The sequence below is a fragment of the Fulmarus glacialis genome, unplaced genomic scaffold (assembly GCF_000690835.1).
Source record: "Fulmarus glacialis isolate BGI_N327 unplaced genomic scaffold, ASM69083v1 scaffold28425, whole genome shotgun sequence".
NCBI classification, from domain to species: Eukaryota; Metazoa; Chordata; class Aves; order Procellariiformes; family Procellariidae; genus Fulmarus; species Fulmarus glacialis.
The window spans coordinates 42,031-66,206 of NW_009211602.1; the positions used below are offsets into that span (position 1 = coordinate 42,031).

At 39.9% G+C, this 24,176-nt stretch overlaps 1 protein-coding gene across 1 annotated transcript in view; it reads left to right on the forward strand.

Moving 5' to 3' along the window:
- The window catches only part of ALPK2 (alpha-kinase 2), a 33,227-nt gene extending 28,098 nt beyond the window's left edge, over window positions 1–5,129 (forward strand). Inside the window, exon 10 of the mRNA XM_009577607.1 lies at window positions 4,366–5,129. Within this exon, the coding sequence (XP_009575902.1) occupies window positions 4,366–4,600 (235 nt within the window). The 3' untranslated portion in view covers window positions 4,601–5,129. The remainder of the gene's footprint in view (window positions 1–4,365) is intronic.
- The last annotated feature ends 19,047 nt before the right edge of the window (window positions 5,130–24,176 follow it).

Here is a 24,176-nt window from a genome sequence, read left to right on the forward strand (position 1 = left end):
AGCTATAACAAAAGATCTGTTCATAATATTTAAAGAGGGCTGTTTCCTAGTAGTTTTGCAATGGCTTCAGGAGACTTAAGCATATGTGTAAAGATACAGGCCTGTAATGTGGTAACTTTCTTCCACTTCTCTTAAGTTTCTGTTAATTAAAGCATCTAGTTATACCACAGGCCAAAAGAGCCATTGATAGAAATAGGTAGCGTAGGCAGTCATTCAAATCAGCTGGCTGCTGGAAAGGGAAAGGGGATGGCAGTAAATGCCTGTGACCAATGCTTTAAATTCATATTCTTTTTTGAGAAACTGATAGAAAAACACAGATCCAAATACATGTATTCAGTCTAATACTAAACTGGAGCTTGTCTGTATGCCTGTGGTACAGGAAAAAACCTCACAATGTATTTTAAATTATTAAAAATTTGACCCCAGAGTATTCTGGGAAAATCCTTAACATTTGCAGGCTGGCATCCATTCAAAACTTACATTGATTTACTCTTTTAGCTGTGGATGCAAAGTGAAATCAGTTGAAATGAAGTTGCATCATCCTGTTAATAAAACAAGTCATAAAAATTTTATTGAGGCAACACTGTTCTCTGGAATCAAAAGATTTATAGAAATGCTTTAATGGATGTTCTTGCCAGCTCACTATGGGAAATTACTCCTATAAAAACACATGTTGGACTAGCGAAGAGGAAGGTGAAGTGAGAAAATGAATATGCAGTGCAAGCTGTAGTAAGGATCACCGCAGTCATATATAAGGGAATATCATTTCCCTTCATGAACAACCTCTTAAAAATGTTGAGTATCATTTGATTTGTCATTTAGCTAATGATATTGCTACAAGACAACAGATTTTTCCTGGTCCTGTATTTTTCTTTCATGCTCCTTTCCCAGAAAGGACACCTCTGCATTAATATCTGCAGTTTGATTTTTAATTCCACGAGCCTGGGTATGGAAAACAAACAAGTACACAGAACTCATCTGTATTACTGGCTATTGCTGCTTTTGGCAGTGTGCAGCCACGCCAATGAGAGATTGTCTATCTATCTCACATGTTGGGGAGAACATACATAGTGCTACTTAACTAAAAAATACAGTATGATACTGCTATGATTTTAACTGTATTATTAGAGAAGATACAAAGCTGATTTTTTTGTGTAATTGCCTATAGAAATTCCCATAGTTTCCTCAACCACTCTTTGCAGACGTAATGACCTCACTGATCACAGACAGGTCCTCTGCCTCCAATTCTTCTAAGCCTGGGCCAAACACATCAAGGCAAACCAAAAATATCCTTGGGAAATGCTTCTGTGATCCTTGATAAATGGAAAAACATTCATATTGTTCCTGGTTGGAATATAAATTAAATACAATTCTAATTTCACTCTAAGACTAAACTTGCAATCAGGGGAAAAAAAAAAAGAAAAAAGAATCCATCTCCCCCAACCCACCCCTGCCATGCTCATAGTATAATCAAGCTTTCAAATAGTCTAATGTCATAGTACAAACTGTTATTGATGAATTTGCAAAAGCCAATATGGCAACTGTCATGAATTATTCATGGCCGTTATTTATCCCCCAGTGTTTCTTGTAAACACAATAAATAGCATATATTAAAATTTTGTACCTGCATTCAGCATTGCTCATTGCTGTTAATGATTTTTTTGGGGGTCCAGACTCATATTCCAAGTCTGAACAAACATTTCTGGATGAGCATTTATGTATCCTTTGTCTTTATCTTTCCCCTCCTTCCTATAGAGGCTGTGGAGAGATTGATGTTTTCAACAATTAACACTCTTCAAAGAAATTCTGGTCTTTTGTCCTTTCTATGTCTCTTTTACCAGTGAATTGGAAACCAAACGAACTGAAAACAATGCGTTGAAGTAGCTGCAATACAGTTTCTGTCAGTAGAGGGCGAAGCCTAGCTAGACACGAAAAGCCTGGAAAGTATTTGTAATGCAGCCACTGGGGCGCACCAGAGTCAGGCAATCAATCCTCTCAATAAGCTCCCTAGTAGATTCGTTGGCGAACGTAAACAAAAATAATACCACACAGTGACTGGCTTCTAAGTGCAGACAGTGAGCCAGTTTAGAAGCTGTGCACAAGTGCCCAGGTATTTATCCAAGAATGGTAAACACAAAGACGAAGGAATCTGGAACACAGTGACCCACAGTCATGATGATTAACGGGAGTGCTGTTTGCCAAATGTGGATCTGAAAGTCTGTCTAGTTTCAGGGCATTGACAAATTTAGTTTTACTCAACATGGCAACAAGAGGCATTGGGGAGTTAAGCCTGGGGACAAATCCAGCATTCCCCCTTCAGATTTAAGGAAGATTTGGTTTGGGCCAACCCTCAACTGTCAAGTTTGGGAAATGGAATTCTGTCTGGGTTTTATTTGTCATCTAGTCAGTGAATTAATAGTGCATGCTGTGCAAAATAACAGCTTCATATTTTTCAAGGCTTGGAATGGTCAATAGATTGGTGTTATTGAACACAAAACATACGAGCGCAATATGGACTGTACAATTCAGAAGCCATTCACTAATGGAGACCTTCCCCCGATTACACATACCACAAGCTATAACAACACAGAATGGTTTGAATTAAGCTCACAAGTCCTGCCAAATTACAACAGAGCTATGGTCATTAGGTCTGTCCAGAACAAATGATGCAGTCTGGAAGCACACAAGGGGGGCTCTGTGAAAGCAATGACTAACAAACAGCAAACAGCTGGGAGAACTTAGATGCAAAAATTTGGTCTCACATCTGTAGATTAGTTTTTCTATGGCCTGCTATAAGACCTGGGGCTGTCTGCGCACTGCAGAGCCGAACTAGGCTCATTCATTCCTCTTAACTTCCAAAATGGACAAGGAGTGTTACCTAGGCCACATCTGTAGCCACAAGATCGAATGCAAACCTGTTATTTTAAGAGAAGGGAAATGAGGATGGCTTGATTTAGGAGCAAAGCTAGTAAAATAAAAATAATTGTGTTTTTAATATAAATGTTCTGTCTCTTGTTCACAAGATATTTATGCTCTTACTTTTACTGCAAATATTTCTGGCATTTGTTGAATTCCAAAGCTAAAGTTAGTTAGCAGAGCACTCAATTGTTCATTTAAACTGTCTGTTACTCATAGCATCGTCTGAGCAAATGCTGCTGGTTTTACTCTTTGTTTAGATGTTCCTTCAAAGACATACAGGAAGTGACAAATACCACATACAGATAGGAAAGCCATTTAGACAGGCTTCTATTTACTTCAAGAGAAAAGTGGATTTTTTTAGGTCAACTTTTTCTTTCCAAGATTATTCTCACAAAGAAATGAGTATGATCAGAATTTTATAGCATGAGAAAAACACGTGAAGAAATTTTCTTTAGCTTTACCTAGGAAAAAAAAGAAAGCGAGAGCAAGAGAAAGAGTGCGCAGTCATTTTGCAGCCACAAATTAAAATAGCCAGCATTCAGTGCAGTGAAACTTCTCATGTAATTGATAGCTCTGGAAGTTACGCCTACACAAAGTGCGGGAGAAATGAAGCCTCTCAATCAGTCTTGCAGCAGAAATGGAGAATTTCAAATGATGCCACCCAAAGGCTGTCTGCACAGAGCCTCATTATGTCCTCAGACATTAGCAGCTGCATCTGTGCTACACACACTGCTGCAGCATCCAGCAGTGACACACCATGACAGTGGAAGGTGCTGTAACGGCTGTTGTTGCCACTGGCACTCACTGGAAAGGCCCAATGGTTAATTGAATATTCACAATAAATTAATCGAAATATTTTGGTCTAAGTTACTACTCTTTGGTGGCAGTATATTGCTCTGCTTTAACTAGTTTCTGGAGTCAGGATCAATGCTTGTTATATAGAGATTTTCTTGCTGAGCACAGGCACGTTTGCCTGTGGAACTTATGTTCCGCTGATGTGTCTGGAGCATACACCTGATGGCTCTGGTAAAGGAGCTCAAGTATAAAGTCTCAAGTCTATTATTTTTCCAAAGGAGTGAGAGAACAGTTCATTCTCTTGCTGAGCTCCAGGATATAGTCCTGAAGTAACAATGGCACTCCTCGTGAACTTCCTTTGGGTAAACAAGCACATAACTTACTTGGAGAGGAGAGGAAAAAAAAATTCTTAACCCTTTGAGGGTTAACCCTTTTCCCTCCTCTGTCTCTTCTTATTGCCTGGTTTCCTTCACCTCTCAATGGCTCAGTTTGATTTTCTGTGACAGTTAGTGCTTCTCAAAACAGCATGGGTGGAAGAGACTTGCTTAATGTTTTCAAGTTGCTTATGAATCAACAGTCATGCTCTGCCTCCCTGTGCTGAAAATGAATCTTGAAATCCCATTTGGCTTTTTTTTTTCTTTGTTGCTACAGATACAAAGGTTTTAAAGGCAACTGCTCGATTTCCTTCATTGAGCAGTTCAGAGCCCTCCACCAGTGCAATAAGTACTGTGAGATGCTGGGGCTGAAATCTCTCCGAACCACTCATCAAAAACAGAGGAAAGCAACATCCATGAAAAGCAAAAATCTACCAAACTCATCAACTATAAAGAACACAGTGCCCAAGAAAGCAAGAGAACCTAGAGACTTCATTTCTTCAGAGCACTGAGTTGCACTGTCCCATCTTGTGAAAACTCCTCTCGAGGATATGTAGTAGTGATAGGCACCAGTGACCTTGTGGGGGCATAATTTTAGTCTTTTCCCTTATGACATTATTTTGAAGTCATCCTGATGCTGATGCCAGCAACAAAGAAAGGAGCTGATTCTATGGTCTCGGTACCTGAGATTTAACACTGGGGCAAGGTTTTGAAGACAAATTAAGCCATCTGCCTGGATTATCTTACAACCCTTCTATGTATTGGTATCTGCACATTTTGAGTCTTGGACATTGAGTGCATCACAGGTCACTGGAGAACATCTTCCCTTCTATGTGTCTGTGCCTGTAACCCTGTGGGTTCATCTGCTACCTAAACATCAGTATATTTAAGATGCCACTTAGTACAAGTTTTGTACAGTATTGTTGCTCAGGCTGCTATAGAAAAATTGTTTCCTTTCCCAGATATTTGCATGTTGTAATCCTGCTATAATCCTATTCTTGTAGTGGTTTTTTTTTGTCTTTTAATACAACACAAAGCCATTCATGATTGGACATTGCCCCCCACAAAATTAGCTAGCATCTTTAAGGTCCTCACAAAGTGATGTCATCAGCTTAAAGATGAGTGCCGTGGGTGATTCTCCCTAGAATTCCTTGCTTTCCATGCAAGCTTCCTTGAATCTACAGTGAACCTTATGGCACAGTACTGTTGTACTTGCACCGATCCTATTGTAGGATGCAGGTTTGGAGTCTGCATGTTGCCAAACAGCTACCATCTGAAACAAACCATTGCACATGGAGGGTATTTCAGTACCTTGCAGCATTTTCAACTAGAATAAGTACAATGACTTTTCTGTGTAGCATAGAGTTGTTTTTTGAAGGAACATGACAGGTGCCCTGGGCCAGTACCTGTCTGCTGAAGAGTTGTGATTTATCCAAAATGCCTAGGCAGGGCCAGAACTGAAAAAAGATACTGTGCTCCGTTAAACTTAAGTGTAGCTTATGTGGAGATTTGCAGCCAGAGGAGGGAACTGTGCATGTCAGAGGACGGCAACAAGTTTACTGGAGGTGGCAGCTGAAAACCCAACCTGCAGTGCCTAACACAGAATACAAACACTGAACATTGTCAGACTTCTTATCCCTGTGTGATTACTAAATAACAGGCGGTGCCAGAAACCAATACCTGTGTGTAGGAGTCCCATCAGTTCTGAGGAAGATAAAAGCGATTTCAGACTAGGTTCTGCTTTGTATTGATAAGCAGTGGGTGCCAAATAAGAGATAAACTGTTGGGGACTAGCTGACGCTAGGGACAGAAACTCATTCTGACTGCAATGTAGATGTAACATCTAGGCTTGTCATCCTGGGCTCCCTGTATGGTTAATGGAGGTATTCTCAATGGAATTTAGAGCAAAGTGCAGGTCATCTGAAAAACGAACATTTGAAATAGGTTAGATTAACTGTGCCAAAAAAGTGCCTGTGTCTCTCCATTGAGGGAAGAAGCAGCAAAGTGTCAGACAGACATCTGCATTTTAAATTCCTACTGTTACGTGGGATGAAGTTCTCTAGAGTTGCTCTGAAGCATTTGAGTTTTTAATAGTTTTCTGCTAACTTAGGTGGAGGAGACCAACTACAAAATGGTATTGCAGAAATTAGGATAGTATTATAGTGCACATAAAATGAAATGTATAAAAGACTATTTGAAAGATGAGTTTTTAAATAGAAAATGCCAAAGGAAGGTGAAAACTTTGAGTGTGACTGAAAGCTGGGTCAAAACATTGAGAATGAAACCTTGACAAAACAATTACAGTGTACTGAGGATGGGAAGCCATTCATTTCAAAATAAAGGTGAATGACAATGCTGTGCTACTGCAGAGAATCTGAAGTTTCACAAGAGAATGGAGGTAGAAAAGTATACAAAGCAGAAGTTTTGAAGGAGTTATCAAACACAGCAGTTAGAGGGAGATGAGGCAGATAGTCCTATTGATACCGGCTGTGCTGTAGGGAAGAGGTTTTTCCAGGGAAGTCCCACTGTTCTGGTGTCTCCGTTCTTCAAACCAGGAACCAGTCTGAGTTTGCCACATATCTCTCTCAGCGTAAAGGAAGTCGATTCGTGAGAGAGAACGAAACACCGCGCACGGCCAGACAGCGCACCTCGCGGTGGGGATGGCAGCAAGCCACTTCCCGCTGCCACCTGGCAATCATCAGTGCATCATTTATTTGAACCTGGAATTCTGTACTCTGTTGATGCTTATTGCTGCTTGCGGTTCTGGCTAGCTTTGGTGGGGAAGAGAAGATGTTGGGAATGAGGCATATGGGGTGCTCTGTCATGTTGCAGCTGGAACCGTTGGGTCAGTCAGGGGCAAGAATGTCAGTGCCAGGCAGTTAGCGTGAAGCTGGCCAGCCAGCCTGGGGACCGTGCTGTTAGGCCAACACTGTGTGTTGTGTGTGTCGGTGGGCCTACCTGAGTAGCTGGATTTGATGTTTTGCATTCATCTTTCAACTAGAATTGAAATCTCTACTCAAAAGTTAATTTTAATTTTCTTATTATTGATCTCGTGGAGTAAATGTGTACATGGAGCATTATATAATAACAAGCCATTATATTTGGATTAAATAGACATACACCCAGCTAAAACGGATATTTTTCCACTGCTCAGGAGTTTATTGAATGTATTTTGTTTGTTAATAGACATATTACATTGCTGATGTATTGCAACACTGTGTGAGTCATAATTCCTGAATTTTTGTCAGTGGAAAGTCTAACTGATTATAATAGGAAAACCTGGCAATACCCTGGTTTAAAGCAGTAATTTTTCTGTAACAGAAAAAAAGCTTCATTTTTAATAATGTCACATGATCCTGTTAAAACTCATTGCCCTTGAGTTCAGCTATATGCAATTACATTGAAATAATTATACATTAATAGCTACCAAAAGTAGAAAATGCTTGACTGGTTACCTCAGGTTAAAGCCATCCTGACAAGTTTTAAAACCTTGCTCTGTCATGATACTCAGATGATTGCTGTTTGGCGTATCTAAGGAAAGTAGAGAATTGAGTCCTTGCCTTTTGTTTCCTTGTTGCCCCATCCTCTTTCACACTTGCTGAGCTGTCTGTTCTGCCCGTCTTGTTTGACAGGTAGGAACTCTGTGGCAGGAATACTTGTCTATGCAGGCCCCTCTCAAAAACATCCTCAGTTCCTTACTGACGTTTCTGGGTCATGATATAAAGAGTTTAAAATTTAGATAATCTGACAGTGACACAGAGAGAGCTCCAGTGTGCATGTCAAAAACTGATGGGAAATGATGATGATGAACAGACTGTTTGTCTGCCCATGTCTTAATTTTCATGTCAGATTTTTTTTAAAATGACTTTGCTAATAATTGCTGTTCTTTGTAGACTGATAACTAGCCACTCTACCCACCTTAGTCTTGCTGTTACAGAAAATACATATATACCCTGTATCAGGAAGTATTTCCTCACTATCTGAAAAAGAATGAAAGCTGAGTGCATCTAAGCTCAACTTCATACAAAGGTCTAGACCAAGAAATCAGACTGAGAAAAGGAAGTTTGGTCCTATTTATGTCGGTTGACTTCAACGGCAGAAGAAAGATTCACCTAGTAGAACTATGGTTTTACCTTGGTGTACCTATGTTACCAATATGCGTCAGGTGGATGTCTGCAAAATCATAAGCAGTGAAATAATAATTATCAGTAGGGTAAACAGTATTCTCATCGGGCTCTAGATTTAATGGCCCATTGAGATGAATGGGAGAAACAGCTACCTATTTTACAGACAGTGTTTTAATCTGAGCCAAAGTTTGCTTTTTGCCTTTTACATAAGGGAACCAAAGCATGGGTTTTGTGAGCAAGTCAAATAAATATGTATTCTAATCTCAGCAGAGACATCAGCAAAGCAGAAACTGGAACCCATTTTTTAAAGGAGCGCTTAGAGGTTAATTCTTGCTGCTAGCAGTTGTGTTATTATATTAAATATTCTTAAGCACACACAGAATGAATGAATTGCATTGTGTCCTGATAGCAATTTTAAAATGTTATGCTTTTCATAGGGCATCACTGTAGTTTAGGCTGAAGCACTAATGCTTTGTGATTTAAATTCTATTACACAGACTATGATAAAACACTCAAGAATGGAGTCAATAAAGCTTCTACAGGATGTTTCTTCTTTTTCAAAAGTAGTTAATCACATGAATGGCCTATAGGTATTGAATTTTTAGATGTATGTGTCCCTGTAGATGAACTGATATTTCTACGTGTTCTTTCACAGTTTTTAAGTGCTTTAAAAAACATCTGAGCTCCAGTGGTAGTGTTTTTCAAAAACACCTAAGGGATTTCAGTGTATAGGTCCATATCCACAAAATATGAGGCACATAACTCTTAAGTTGATCTTTTTTCCAAAAAGTGTCTGTGATCCTTAGAACTTCATTGCTCAGTGGAAACGGGCCTCCTCAGTCCCTTTTGAAATAGAACCTTGAGTACGTTTGAAAATGTCACCTGAATGTTCAGAAGTGTTCAATGGTAGCAATGAATGAATCAGAGTACATCAGTCCTCCACGGATTCAAGAAGACAACTTGCGCTTTTGAAGACCAGTGCACAGTTGCTGGGAATCAGCTGGTTCCATCTTTAGATCTTAAATAACAATCTCACCCACAAGGAGAAAGTCAGTGGGTATTGAAAACAGTCAGCCTGGTCCTGAAATACGGGGAGATATGTCTGGGGTGCAGAAGAATTTTCTCTAAAATTGGAAAATTGAGAAACTTTTAACCAAAATGTCTGCAGCATTTTTTAACCTGTGCAGGAAGATAGATCCTTGCCATAGAAGTTAGATTATTCTTCATTTCAAGTTTCCAAATGAAAAATGCCAGAATCTATGACTGACTAGTCTTGGATGAATAGATCATTGCAGCACTGCGATACGTATTCCCAGTCCTTATGCATACACCTGCTTTATAAATTGCTCGGCCCCAGGTCTCCAGAGGATGCAACTTCAGAAGGCAGCTGATGTATTTCAAATGCTGTGCCTTGAATATTTATCCACTTCAAGGAGATGTAAGATGGAGGACCCCATTAGAAAACAGGCAGTATGTTTCCCAATTCATTCCCGATAACCACATAGCAAGAGAAATTTGTATGCAATTCTTATTGGAGGAACTTTTCAGTATAACTCCTGCAGCTTAACCTCACATAACCTATCAGTGAACTGCAGGGATATAGCTCCTTATGCATTAATTTCTTTTTTTTTTTTTAAAAAAAAAACTTCAGCGTATCTAATACTTGTGTGGGTGTTGTAAAGGTCGTGCTGCTCTACAATAAAAGCCTTCATAAATAACTTCATTTTTGAGTTTTAAGAGCACAGTAGTAAGAAAGTAATAGGGAGAGAGAATTAATCTACACTGCTATCCCCACAGAGCACGAGGGGAAGGTTAGGAACTGTTTGCCCACATGGATGTTTGAATATTTTGAATGGGTTTCCTTTAATAACATTACAAGTAGAGGCGAGCCTGTACTGCCATTCCACCACTGGAGTACCAGCAGTGGTGATTCATGTTTTGCATCTCTTAAAGAATGAATGATGTGGAATAAGCTGTGACGACATTGCAAATTGTAGAGCTAGTCCAAAATGACAGACCTACTCTCCAGCTCTTTCTGGTGACATGATAGGGATATCGTGCTCAGGCAAGCAGCACATGATGCTTAGTGAGTGGGAGGAGAGAAACAGCATAAGATGTTCTTCAAATAGGAAAAATTGCAGTGCCAGTAATCAGGAGAAGGGCAAGCAAGACTGTTCAGGCTCCCTAGAAAGCAGCGCAGGTGTGGTGAGGGAAGGAAGGAACTTTCTTCATTTCTCTCAATCAAAGGTTGAGAAGAAAAGTAGCTGCTGCAAAAACATTACACAGAGGGCCTTGCAGACAAGGTCACTTTTGCTTTCCTGCAAAGCCAGAGAAAAGAGAAAGGAGTTCCAGCTCTCTTGCTCACCCCAGCCCCCCAACTTACCTGCACAAAGATTCCCTCAGCTAGAAGCTCATTCTCAGCAAAGACCTTTTGAAAAATAAGCCATAATTATCTGCAGCTCTGCTGATTTCACTGTGAGTCTGCTGTAAGATATTGTGGCTGTGAAATTACTGTGATTTATTGTCTTGGACAGCAGGAGAATATGGGCTTTGGGAGCCTTTCTGTTGCTGCTGGATTCTGGCTGTGTTTATGGATGACTGAGGTTGCTTGTTTTGCAGCGGTGGCAGAACAATGTCCCTTGTTGGTGCTAATGCTGAGTGGTCTTATAGATGCCCAGTCTGTGCCAGATGTTTTGGATCTGGCCCACTACATCAGTCTTTCCAATTCATTATCTGTTCCTTTCAGACAAAAGATAGGACCCAGCCTTATGCTATGGGGCAGCCCAGCCCTCACCTTTCCCTTTCTACCCTTTTCACAAAGGACCTGCAGCCTTTTTCTTTTTATACAACTAAAAGCTCACTTACCACATGAACCATGTTCATGTTGCCCCAAATACACAGTAGATACGCATTTGGTCTTGTGATAGGGGTGCACACAGGATCAGGTGATGAGAGCTGCTTGTTGCTGTGGCTAGATTTGTGCCATGTACATGGCAGCACAGTGTGTCGCCGCTGCAGTTCAATGATGTGACAGGTCCATACCAAGTGACATAACAGGGATGGACTTGTCATCAGGACCCAGCAGAAAGCCTTCGTGGCACACACCAAAGCGCTGGTACTGCTGCTACAGAAATGTGTTTGAATGAGCTTCCTGTGTAATGTAGGAAACGTCAGAAGGGAGGAATAACATTAGGATATTTCTGTCCATCCCTTCATGCTTTATCTGGTAGTCAAAATTAAGATTCGTTGTTCCTGAAAGAAAAACTGGACCAGGGAAGAGCAGGCCAACGGGTGCAATATATACTGGAAGGATGATGTCAGGGAAGTGGGACAGCAGCGGATAAGCATCTGGCACAAGTCTCTCAAAAGAGACTTTATGTCCCTTGGAACGATGTTAAAGGGATCAGGAGCACAGGGGGTGTTCTCCTCTATCCTCCCAGTTGGAGAAGGGGGTTCAAGGAAAAGGAGGCCAATTGAATAGGTGAATGACTGGCTGCGTAGCTGGTGCCATGCTCAAGGTCTCGGCTTCCCATACCACTTGCTTTGTCCCTGTGCTCACATGTCCACTGTCTCTCTCCCATCTCTCCTCCCACCTCCTCTACCATTGCCTCTGCTCCTTCCCCTTCCCTGTCACTGTGCCTCATGTTTATTTGGGACAGCAGGGTTGGAAGAGGAAAAAAAGCACCAAGAAGTCTTTCTTCTTCATGTAGGTAGTAAGCTTTATCTTCTTCCTTTTGCAAGAGCTGTTCTGCACTAATTTATCAGGAGGCTACTGGATTACTCTCCATTCAGTCACCTTTTATTGCTGTATCAGATACCTGCACAGAGGTATCTGATACAGCAGCTTTTCAGAACAGATGGTCACAAAAGAAAATTGTGAATGCAAAGAGTGATTAGGATACATAGAAGGTTTAGAAAACCTATTTTGGGTTCCTCTGTGAAGATCTGTTGTGTTATTATAATTTGAAGTGCTGAGAATTCTTTTAAAAATATCTAGACTGGAACTCAATTTTAATATACAACACTGTGGTTCTTCCATAAATTTTCAGCAGTATGCGTTGCTAATTACTGTTCCATGGCAATAACTCATGGAAGAAAACAAGGTTTAGGGAATAAAATTAAGTAACTCGTTGAAGATGTTCTGTTGGGAAACACTGTGTAATAAAATTGGTTGCAAATGGAAACAGAGTATAATCTATAAATGATAAATTTCACATATCCATCTATGCTTTCTTCCAGTAGCACTCTACACATCACAGCCATAGGGACTTCCTATTATTATTGCAGGCCTGGTTACTTAGCACTAGAAGTCAGAGGAAAGGTGGAGTTTGGGACATGCTGATGAATATTAAGGTTACCACTCTCATTGCAAATCAGAGTGCAACATTCTGTGAGGCTAAATCTTGGATTATTCAGTGGGATTTAGGCTTCTCAGTGCAGTGTTGGTGCCTGGCTTTCATTAAGGCCTTTGGAAGTTCCTACAGATGATTCCTATTCTTTAAAATAGTTTTCAGAAGAATTTCTCTGAGGAAACTGTGACTCTTCCCAAAACAGTAGGTTTAGAATATAAGACAATGGACTTGTGCGTGGTGCTGAAATCATACATACAGTTGTGACACGGAAGGGAATAAAGCTGAAAGCATTTGAAACCTGAATAAATAATGTTTCAAATTAGAGGTAATAGCTTTTTATCAGAATTTTGGAAAGCGTTCTGTCTGGAAAATGTCATGAGCATCTCAGTCAATTAATGTTCCAAATGTATGTTTTAATTTGATGCCAAAGTAAGAGCCAGAGTTTGACTACATTAGCTAATTGGCTTCAGTATTCTATTGTCATGGTCAATCCAACAGGAAAAAGAAAATCCCAAGCTGGCCTTGTTTTTCAGAGGTAATCACAACCCCGTTGATTCCAATGAAATCCACATTCCTAATGATGACATTATAATGATGATTCCTTAAGATGACTTGTGTGCTTTACAATGGGAATCTGGAAGTGCATGTAGCAGAGTATGTATTTCCCACATATTATGGTGTGTTTGCTTATAAAAGAAAGAGCAGAGTCATCCTGACATAGATGTAAAAGGTTACTTATTCTTCAGCACGGTGGGAAAATGTATTGCTACAGTTCATATACCTTTCTGAATTGATGTCTTGTCTACCAGTAGCTATTTAGTGTGATAATGGCGTTTGATAGACTGGACACAAACACCATTGTCACACTCCACAGCTCTGGTAGTACTAGATCATTAGTCCATGGAAGAAGTAATATGCGCACATTGCAGACTTCAGCCTAGGGGCTTCAAAGATCTGCAAAACACAGAGAAAAGACCATGTTTATGCTTATTTATACGTGGTACATCAGGATTCTCACCAAGGAAGTGGGAGACAGGATTCAGAATTTTCTTTGAGGTGAATATTTTTTCTCAGCTAGCTGTAGTCATCTAAAAGCTAAGTAGCTTTAAGCGTGCCTTTACAGGCAAAGGAGATGGACAGGCACCTTGAGAAAGTAATTGGTCCTATCCTAAGAGACAAATTTATGAAGGCAGGGATGAATCTTTCTCTGCAAGGACCTGTGTCTTCCTCTTATTGATGGAGACAGCTCAGAATAAGCACCTGACTTTTATAGAGCTATGTTAGATCTGAGGAATCACGATGCTAAAGATTATATTTGTTTTCCATATACTTGCTTTTACCAGCATTTTAGAGCTAGCCCACTTACAAGATAGCAAGTTGGTCTGTACTCTTAGTCTCACTTCACCTGTTTTATTCAATGCAAGTTCTTACATGACACGTCAACACCTATGCAACAGTGAATTAAGCAATGTAACTAACATACACGTGACTGTGGTGTTTCATTTCTTCCCACGACAGTTTTTTGGTTTAATAGGACAGAGTGTGTTTCTGTGTTTGTTTAGCCTGCAAGTCTAATAACATTTCTGCACATCCTCAGTGAGTATAAAAAAACCTGTAAAAGATCCTGTTAGTCAAGAGTGGACTAAGAGCACACAAACGGTAACCGAGGGTCACATGGTGCACAGTGATTTGTAAAGCCATGGAAATTCAGTTATGTGTCATCATCACATCTGAATCCTGCAGAGAAGCAGAGAAAACAGAGAAGGGAGCACAGGGAAGGGAGGAGATTAGAAACCAGAGCTTGGGTGAGTAGTAGCAGCCTTTGTATCTTACTCTTCCATGTATCCGCTTTTTCCTCAGTCTATAAAGACTGTCAACTAGTGTGATCATCTATGCGAGATCATATTGGATGTTAACTAGAAGAAACACTGACCTGTGCAGATAGAATGTAGTTTTGTGAAAGTGCAAGCCAGCTAGTGAATGCTTATTAATAGGAATAACAAAATAATACTAGTAGCTAATCGACAACTGTAATGAAATCTGCTAACTTAAAGAAAGGAAAAAAAAAGAAGAGACAGACCACAGAGTGGAATTCCTTTATTCCCCTGGAATTGGTAAAAATCTTTCAAGGAGAGCAGGGTACATTAAACATTAATGTTCCATTTTGCGTAGATTTGGGTAGATTTTGTATGTGCTGAGTACTGAAATGTTTTTTGTAGCTACTGAAAACTTGAACTTTCTGACTCAAAAAAGAATGCTGTATGGACTGGTTGGACGCACCATGGGAGCGGATGGAGTTGTCTTTTTGTGCCAAGAGATGAGGACAGAATGTCTTGCTATAATGGTTTTAAACTATCCATCTCATGTTTTTTTAAGCTCAGTAAATGCGTTGCCATTTTTACATATTCGGGAGCATTTGCTACCCATATGTAATAAAACTAGACTCTCCAATAGTCTTCTGGATCTGGTTGCATTTCAGCAAAAGACTGTTAAGCAAGTTAAAGCATTCAAAAGGCAGATTCTCAGATCCCCAGAGAGCTCCTCCTACGGGCTTAGCCTTCCTGTCAATCTCATTTTTTATCTTTCCTAATTCACTGCCCTGGTGATGTGTCACTCCCACACATCAATAGCCTTAATGCCTCTGCTTTATTCTCAGTCTGCTGTCTGCACTCCCATCGTGCGTCCCAGCTGAGAAACGAGAGAGAGAAAGGCACAAGTCTCTATCATCAGCTGTTTGTAAAATCTAAATGTTTGAGGTATGTATGCTGACTGTGGTACAGCTCTGGAGGAAAATCACATTTCTGTACTTGTTGAGACCAAGTGGTCGCCATTTTAAATATCAGCTTTTGTAAGGAGGAGAGACAGTCCCTAGCTTGAATCAGGGCATGCTGCAATTTGTGAGAAGTGCAGCTCTGTGTGCCCCAAAGTAAGATTGTGTATGGGCAACAACCGCTAGGTCAGCTGAAGCACTGGAGCTTGCAGGGAGTAGAACAAGGCTCTCTGAAGGAAATGATCCAGAAAAGAATCTGCTCTCCAGATGAGATGCAGGTTGAGGGCTACTGCAGAAACAGCAGCCCTGGTTTGAGACAGTGGAAGGAGCTGTAACAGGAGATGATTAAGGATAAGGGCACAGGGCTCCCAAATAGATGTTTATATGCAGATCATCAGGTAGGGAAATTTAGCTCACTTGTAGTATTCTACAGCATTAAAAGTTGAAGTGCCAGCAGAGAGGAGACACTACCACACACAATCTAGCTGGCTGCCTGCATGCACTGAATACACCTGAGCCACCAGCACACTGCACAGTTAACAAGTTATTTCCTCTGCGATCCTTACCTTTTGATCCAACGTTGTGTCTTTTCTGGATCTTTTTCTAGTTCAACCAGTGTTGATCAGTCAATGCAGACTCATTGGGGTTCTGGACCAGTTTAACTACACTGATTTGCAAGTACATATCATCAAACCTCAGTGAAAGCATGAACTGGCAGTATGAGCTGAGTTCTGAGTGGCCCTTGGCTGGTAAATAGCAGAGAAATGAATCTTCACTGGCTGGTTACCAGGTCAGACGGTTTTGTTTTTCAAACATGATTATTACAACTGCTCTGTCATTCCCATCCTTGTCAAGGAAGCAAGGCTATAAATGCTTAGGCAGGGCTGAAAATTTTCCAAGTGCTTTTCATCTTTCACTGATTTTGTGTGGGTTTTGAATCTGTACATGCTGTAGTGGGAAATGCATCTGAATGAACACACAGAACTGTCAGGCAGATTTGCAGATCCACAGGTCAGGCCACTGTGCAACCACAGCTACAAAGGAGGCATCTCTAAAAGAAGGAAAGGAGCTGCAGCACACCCTGAGCATCAAAACAGCACTGAGTTTTTTGAATTAATGATGGCAAATACAGAGTCACACCCAGAACATATTCTGTCTAGTCAGGATGCAGCTTGCAGTTGTAGACCTGAGGTCCACGAGGCTATTTTTAATAAATGTGCCTATGCTCTAGCTGGTGATAATGAGAAACTTATGCCAAAGAAACATAAGTACTGTACATTGCTTTCTAATTCATCACAATATTGGTGGTTTTTCTCCTTACCTTTCCTTCTACACATTTGACTCAGCTTTCTCTCTGCAGCAGAGAAGAAAGGTCAGGCAAGATCCTACTCTAATTAAGCTCTCTGACGAAAAGTCTGACAATCGCTGGCAGATACAAAGAGCAGTAGAGCCCTGGCAGAAGTGTCTCTAGACTTTACTGTGAAATGTATATGATAGTAGATAGCCAGGCAAATGATGCAGCTGCAAGCAGGCAGTTTTATAGTTCCACAACTACACGGAAACTTCCAGCAATTCAACAGGAATATTTCCAAGACAAAAGGTATGAAAGAAAGAGAAATGGCCACTAGTTTTTAATAACTGCAATGGAGCAAAAAACCCTGAAACAATGGGAAAGTTACTGGATAGTACAAGGTGAAAGCAAAGTATAAACATCGGAGAAAAAAAAAAATCCACTTTTTGCTTCTCTTTTGCTAGACATTTGTATAAAGAATATTATTAGAATGTTCCAGTTGAGAAGATCATTGTGAAGAACAACAGGGTTTTTCCAGAAATATGGATCACAGAACCTCCACTTTTTGCATATCCGGACTTGGAAGCATTCCTGGTGAAGTCTAACCACGCTTACTGTCAACTTCCCCACCACTGCCTTTTTTTTAAACAATAAACATTTAGGGTGGCTTGCTGACCGACACGAATAAAAGCCTAATCTCTTTAAAAGTGCAGGCAGAGATCACTATGTAAAAGACATTAAATCCTGTTGAATTTCACAGACAGGCCACAGGCATTTGCGGATACTTTGGTATGCTGAAGTGCTTAGTATTCAAAATTCACTTGCACTATTTTATTTTTGTTAGTACATTTCAGCATTTCCTTTTCCTCACATGAATCAAGCACAGGAAGGCACTTACCATCTGACACAACTGCCAAATGATCCTCTGGTGTGTCGTTAGGGCTTGTCAGATTCTCTTGCATGACATTTTGCTGAGTATCACTGTATTCGGATCTTTGGACGTCTTCGAGTTCCCAGCAGTGGTCAGCTGTTGAAAGCCTCTGTTTCCAATGGACACCTTTCTCTCGCCCTTTATGGGATCCTGAGGTTTTAAAGTAAACAATTCATTCTCTTTCTGATAAGTCATATTAAAATATTGATCTGGGGGAGGGAGATGGCCCTCACTGCACAGAGCCAGAGTCACCTTTAGTCAAACAGACTAAGGAACGGGAAAAAAGCTCTGAAATCTCAATTTTCTCTGTCCCTTCAGAGAGAGCATATGTGGGTAGGGAAAAATGCAAAATATAGGTTTTTTTCAGCTGCCTATTTTGCTTAACCCTGAGATGAAGAGTGTTTACTCTGCCTTCATATTAATTGCTTACTTCATCCAGCGAGACTGATTTCATCAATTCCTCAGATCACAGTGCTAAACTTACTATTCACTGCTGGGTCTTACCAATCTTTTTTTCATTTTTTAATGTTGATTTACTGTCTTTTCTGCACAGGAATTTTCAGAACTCTCAAAGAGCCTGTCACATTTTTAATAGGTTTTACTTTCCAGCACACCTATGGGACAGGGAAAAAGCCTGAGTTCAGTTGAGCCTATCTGAACGCCTACGGCAAAACCAGGAATTAAACACACATTTCAGGACCTCATCCAGATAATCAACAATTAGACCATTGCATAAACTCCCAAATTTAGGGCATGATAAACGTCACATTTTTTGTGAAGGCTAGCATGGGATTTGAACCTGAGATTTCTCTAAACATAAATTGAAGTCACACCTTCAGTATGATAACCTTCCTGATAGTTAACTAATTAATTAGTATTTAATTGCTTACTTCTACTACCTGTTTCTATTCCATTAGAACATAAGTATTTTGTAACAGTCTTAAGTAAAAGTAATGTTTTTTTTAAAAAAGCAAAGTTTTCAATATAGTACCTCACAAAAGTGAGGAACCAGGTCACTTCACTGGTTTTGGCTGGATGTGTTCATCCAGCAGCAGAAAACCATTGCAAAAACAAATCTGGAAAAAATTCTGTCTTGCGCTCTCCTTGCTTTCCAGCTTTAGTATAACCAGACCTTTGATAGAACCCAAATGCTACTTCTGTCCTTGTTAAGGTACCTTCCCTCACCACTGCCAGGGTGAGATGAGACAGGCCAGTATATATGAGCTCTAAGAATCAGAGCTCTCCTTTTGTGAGAAGGGTCCTGCACATAATCGATTCAAACACATAATACAATACCATGTAATGGAAAAAAACCTAAACTACAAAGCCACTAGAACACCCTCATCTACCAGTTTATGACATGCCTTTTCTCCTTTAGGTTGTCATGTATTTGGACTGCAAATTTGTCATGGCAAGAACTATCTTCTACTGTTTCCTAAAATGCTGTTTCCTAAAATGCTGTTTTCTAATCACAGTGTAGCTACAGCCTCAGATACACCAGTAACACAAATAATAATATGTCAGCAGTCATGAATAAAAGAAGGCACTGAACTGTGCTTTCTATGCAATAATGAAGCTATATTTATAGGCTATTAGCAATCTTATCACTGCATATACAGTTGAAGATTAGTTTTTTCCCCTTATGAAAAACTCCAGAATTTATAATTCTCAGGGATTTAATGACACATTTTTATAACCTTAGTTGTAAAAACAATGTTAGTTGCCTAATGTAGATGATCCGACTGCTTGACTGTACTTTTTTCCAGTTTTGTTAAAGAAAAAGATTTTAATTAGCACAAAGCACAAATTAATGCTAACAGGTGACATTTAGTAGGGAAGCAGAGAATTAAATGAGATGGGAAAAGAAAAAGAGCACATGCCTGAGTGTTAGCTTTCATATTCTGTGCTATATGACAGGGTATTGGAGAAACATAGTGAAATGAAGAGTTTTGTAACAACACAATCCTAGTCACTTGCTTTTAGGTTAAAAGTGCCAGTAATCTGTGCTACCTAACTTCAGGTGCTGTACAAGAAGGGACTCCATGGCTACGTGTCAATCTCAGCTGGCTATGCAGCCCCTTGGATGCACTGATGTAGTCTCACTTTTTATCCTTATAAAGACATTAACAGGAAGATGACTGGTGAAATTCTGGAGTGAATCACCATCTGGCTGATCACTAAATGTCAGACAAAACCAGGATCTATTGAAGTCAAAAGAAACATTTCCACTAACTTCTGAAAGATTAGGATAGCATCTACAGCATTATATGTCTGTGTATTCTTTGTGTATGCAGACATCTTGTGCAGTGGCCCGACTCTGCCATGATTGTTACTACTAATAGACTTCCTGTAATATTAGGAAAAATATACCCCCAGTTACAGCTATTTTCTTTGTTTAGAGTCCCAGGGGTTAGGGCTTTTCGATGGTGCTCACAACCTTTGTGTTACCTTCTGCTCTTGGTCTAGTTAGAAAACACTCTGGAAGCAGGGACTGCTTTTCATTTGGTCTCGATACTGCTTGTTTTTTGGTGAAAAGTCTCTCATTTGGGACTTGTACATGCACAGAGTATAAAGAGGACAGAATTACTAGTAGTAGTACTAGTTCATAGTGTGCCCATAATAGTAGAACAAGGTTTGGGGAAAATATTTATTTAAAAATTACCTATAAAATTATACCAGAATCCTGTGTGCAAACTCCGTATGCCATTCTCAAAATATGGATGTGCATTTTAAATCTACAGAAGGTATCTGACAATTTGCTTAATCATAAAAAGAGGGCAAAAGACCTCAAAAAAAAAAAAAAAAAAAAAAGCCACGTTGTCCAAAAACAGCAGAGAAAGACTAAAATGTGCTACTTTTACTCACAGAGGAAACACCACTTATCTGGTATTTCTGGTGTTGTGTTTCTGGAAAAAAAAGCTGTTTTCCTCAAAAGGGTGATCTGCAATTGTAAGTGAAGGCACTGGTGGTAGTCTGAAACATCATTGCAACATTCATTACTGTTGCAGACTGGTTTGGGTCCAATTCTTTAAAACTAAATGTCAAATTATTTGGAAATTCCTGAAAAAAAAAAAAAGGAACTGGTTTGTTTAAATGTTAGTAAAGGTGACACAAGGACAAATCATGCAATACACATTGCACATTTCATCTGAGGGCCAAATTCTGCCCTTGAAAATATGTAGATATGACCCCAAGCAAAATTATCTGACTTTGAAGTTGGCACTGCTCAGAACAGAGGACTGAGTCCTGTGACCTCCAAAGGTCCCTTCCAACCTAAATTATTCTGTGATTCTGTCATTCCATTTTATGTGCATAGCTCCTGTTGACTAAGGTGTCTCTATACGAAGGATGAAATTTGATCCATACAAGAGTTCTTTCCTACCATTTTTCTTATATAAAATGTGGAGGATACAAAGAGTGAAATAGAAATCTGAGGAATGGAGTCTTTTCTATGTGGAAAGAAAGAAAGAGTGAAAGACCAACTCCAAAACTGAAGGAATAATAACTTACGACAGAGGCAAAAATAGGGCTATGTTTGGAAGTTTTTCACACTGGGAAGATTTAACAAACAGTAAGAAGCTGTAGTTTGGCTCTGCAATACCTTAATTATGAAATTCTTCAATTAAGAACAACAACTTTGGCAAAAAAGGCGTTAAATATTCTGTGCATGAAGATCTCACTAGTGTATTAGGAAAATAGTTTTATTCTGTTTCGAAATGATATGGGCCTACAAGGGTTTGTGAGTGGTATAAATCCCTTTGGAAGAATAAACCTTCTTTGCAGCTGGTTAATTTTGATCATAAATACATTACGTGTTCAGCAAAGCTCATTTAGAAAGCCTGTTTGAAAAGGCTCAAAAAACACAATTACTTTGTTTATTTAGAGTAGATTTCAAAAGCCAGTTTCACCAGTCAGTTCAAACTGAAGACTTTCAAATCAGGGTTCATTTATATGACATGAAAGAGGCTCACCTGAATCAGTTCTCGTTCTTTTTTTTCCCTCTACACTTAAAATCAGAATAGTATGAACTTTACATGAAAAGAAGAATAACACAGAGAAGGATCATGGTGCACATGTAGAGTAAGGGGGGAGAATCGAGTGGATTGGGAAGAGCTTTCTCTTCCTCATTTGGATGGCCTAAGACCTCACGTTATCCAGCTAATTTATCACAAACCTCAGGTTAAAGTCAGTTGGAATTTTGAGGGAGATGGGAAACCAGACCCTCAGTTGAGGATGGAGTTAGAGCAAAAGATTCTGATCTGAAAAATCTGATGCTATAAGGTACAGAGGTTTAAAAAGGAACTACTGAGGCACCAGTCCAGGGAGACCCCAATTCTGCAACCCTCTGGAACCCTGATATTTAACGATTTTCCTTCCCTAGATTCCAGCGTCAGAACTGTTGCACTAATGGCCATTCACATATGAGAACTTGAGTTGTATCTTTATGGCTTTACTCCAGCTCTATCTTTAATGAGCATATAATCAATATTCTTAAACTGATTTGGGGTTGGCTATTTCATCTATGGAAAAATCCTGTTACAATCTGCCAGCTGTGGGCATGGCTTACTTCGTTTAAAACTTTCAGACAAATCTGAGTCAAAGATTTAGGCCGGATCCTTTTATGGAGAAAACTGACACATATCCAACAATATAACTGAATTTATCGCTTTGCTATGACCTATTAATTTCAGTCAATCTATGCTGACTTGTATCAGTTTAGGATATGACCATATAATTTTTGAGAGGAAATTGCTACAGGAATTCTTGGGCTCAAAGTAGGCAAAGCTGGTATTTACCTGTTTATCCCAGATTACTACAGTATTCAAGGGGCATCAACCTTCACAAACATTGAAGGAAGCATATTTACCAGCGCTAATACCACAATATAATAGACAAAGGTGAAGCGTATGTAGTGCTAGGACAATTTAAATCACAGAAGGGAAAATGTTGTGACCCTTGTAAGTCAATGGCTAGTGGTTAAAGATTACTTGTTCTGGTCATTCTGACTACTAGATAGAGAAAGATTAACTTAGAGCAGTATAAAGTAGAGCAAAGGTATTTAACCTGGAAACCATGATCTCTTCTGATTTCTACCGGGGCTCAGTAAACGAAATTGATTTGAGTTTCCCAATCATCAAACTCATTCCATCAGTTCTAGATCATCCTGGCATTCCCCATAACGATTCACCATCTGACACATCCGACACAAAGAATTCAGGTTGAGGATTATCTTCAGATTAAGGGTGTAAAGTCTAACAACGTACCGTCCACGAAATTTCTGTTTCCCCAGCAAAACAGCTGTGGATAGAATTTAAGCAATTTTGATGTAAGCAGATGGCTAACAGATAAAACTTAGGTTTATTTACCTGTCCCTAGGGGGGAACTCCCCACCCCCCAAGAAAACTACTCCCTCTGCAGACACTGTTATTTGGCTCCTTAGCGCTAAGTCTTTTGCCCAGGTCAGCTATACTACTTCCGTTAGCCTGAGAAATTAACCGTCCATCAGCGGTTATCAAAGGCACAGAACTTCCTTCTTCCTGTCAACCACTGCTGCAGCCTACACATTTCAGGCAGAGCATTAATCCTATAAATCACAAGCCACAGCAAAATAAACTACTTGGGAATGGACACTTACAAAGAACATAAGATTTTTTAACTTCCCTTCCTTCCTACATTTTACCAGGAGGTTGATAGACCTCCCTCTCCACATAGAGCCAGCTGTGAGCACCAAGTGGCAGGGCCATAAACCTGCCCTGCCCCACGTTATATACAGTATTTTTCTGAATTTGGGTCAGTGAATCAATTCGCTACGCTGCTGAAGAGTGATTTCTTTTTGTCTGGCAGCCACTAAATGCATGGAATTTAGTCAATATGCCGTAAATGGTTCTCTGATCAGAGAAATGTGTATCACCACCATCTCTTGTCCATGACTTCAGTCTCTCCATACCACATTAGGTACTGACATGCGAGACACGTGGGATACAGACAGTTTAATCTTTGAACAGTAAATAAAGGCAAGTCATTTCAAGACTATTGCCCTAAATAATTTTGGATTCCAAGGCCCAGTAGGATTATTATCTTCAGGAATCGCCATAGTAAATCAAACCTTTGCTCAGTGGTGGCCTGTGCCACCTACCTCAGAAAAGACAGAAAAACCCACTCAGCATTTGCTACTCTTCTGGTTTACAGATTAATTTACTTTAATGTCTTACTAACTTCTGCTCATATGTATTTAAGTATTATGTATCTGCATGATAGCTTTAAACTCAGCACAGGTCTCCAGAGCTTTACCTGCAGGATTTACCCCACACAGCAGCCATGATGCAGTCAATACGCCGCAGTGGATTTGAGCATCCACTACCTTTTCTTCAGCGGCACGTGAGCTGCACATGAAACAGAGTAGACAAAGCACAACATAAAGGTCTTCGATGCAGATGAGGATAAGCAACTTTATTCATTTTTTATATTTGCAAGTAAAAAACCTGTTTAAATCCTCTTCTCAGAACTTAAGAGACTTTAGTGGCCTGAAATCTGTCCATCGCCAGTCTAATCACCTCAAAGAAGACACGGAGAGCCACATACTCACGGAGCAGAGGCCCCACACTTCACTCCGTGAA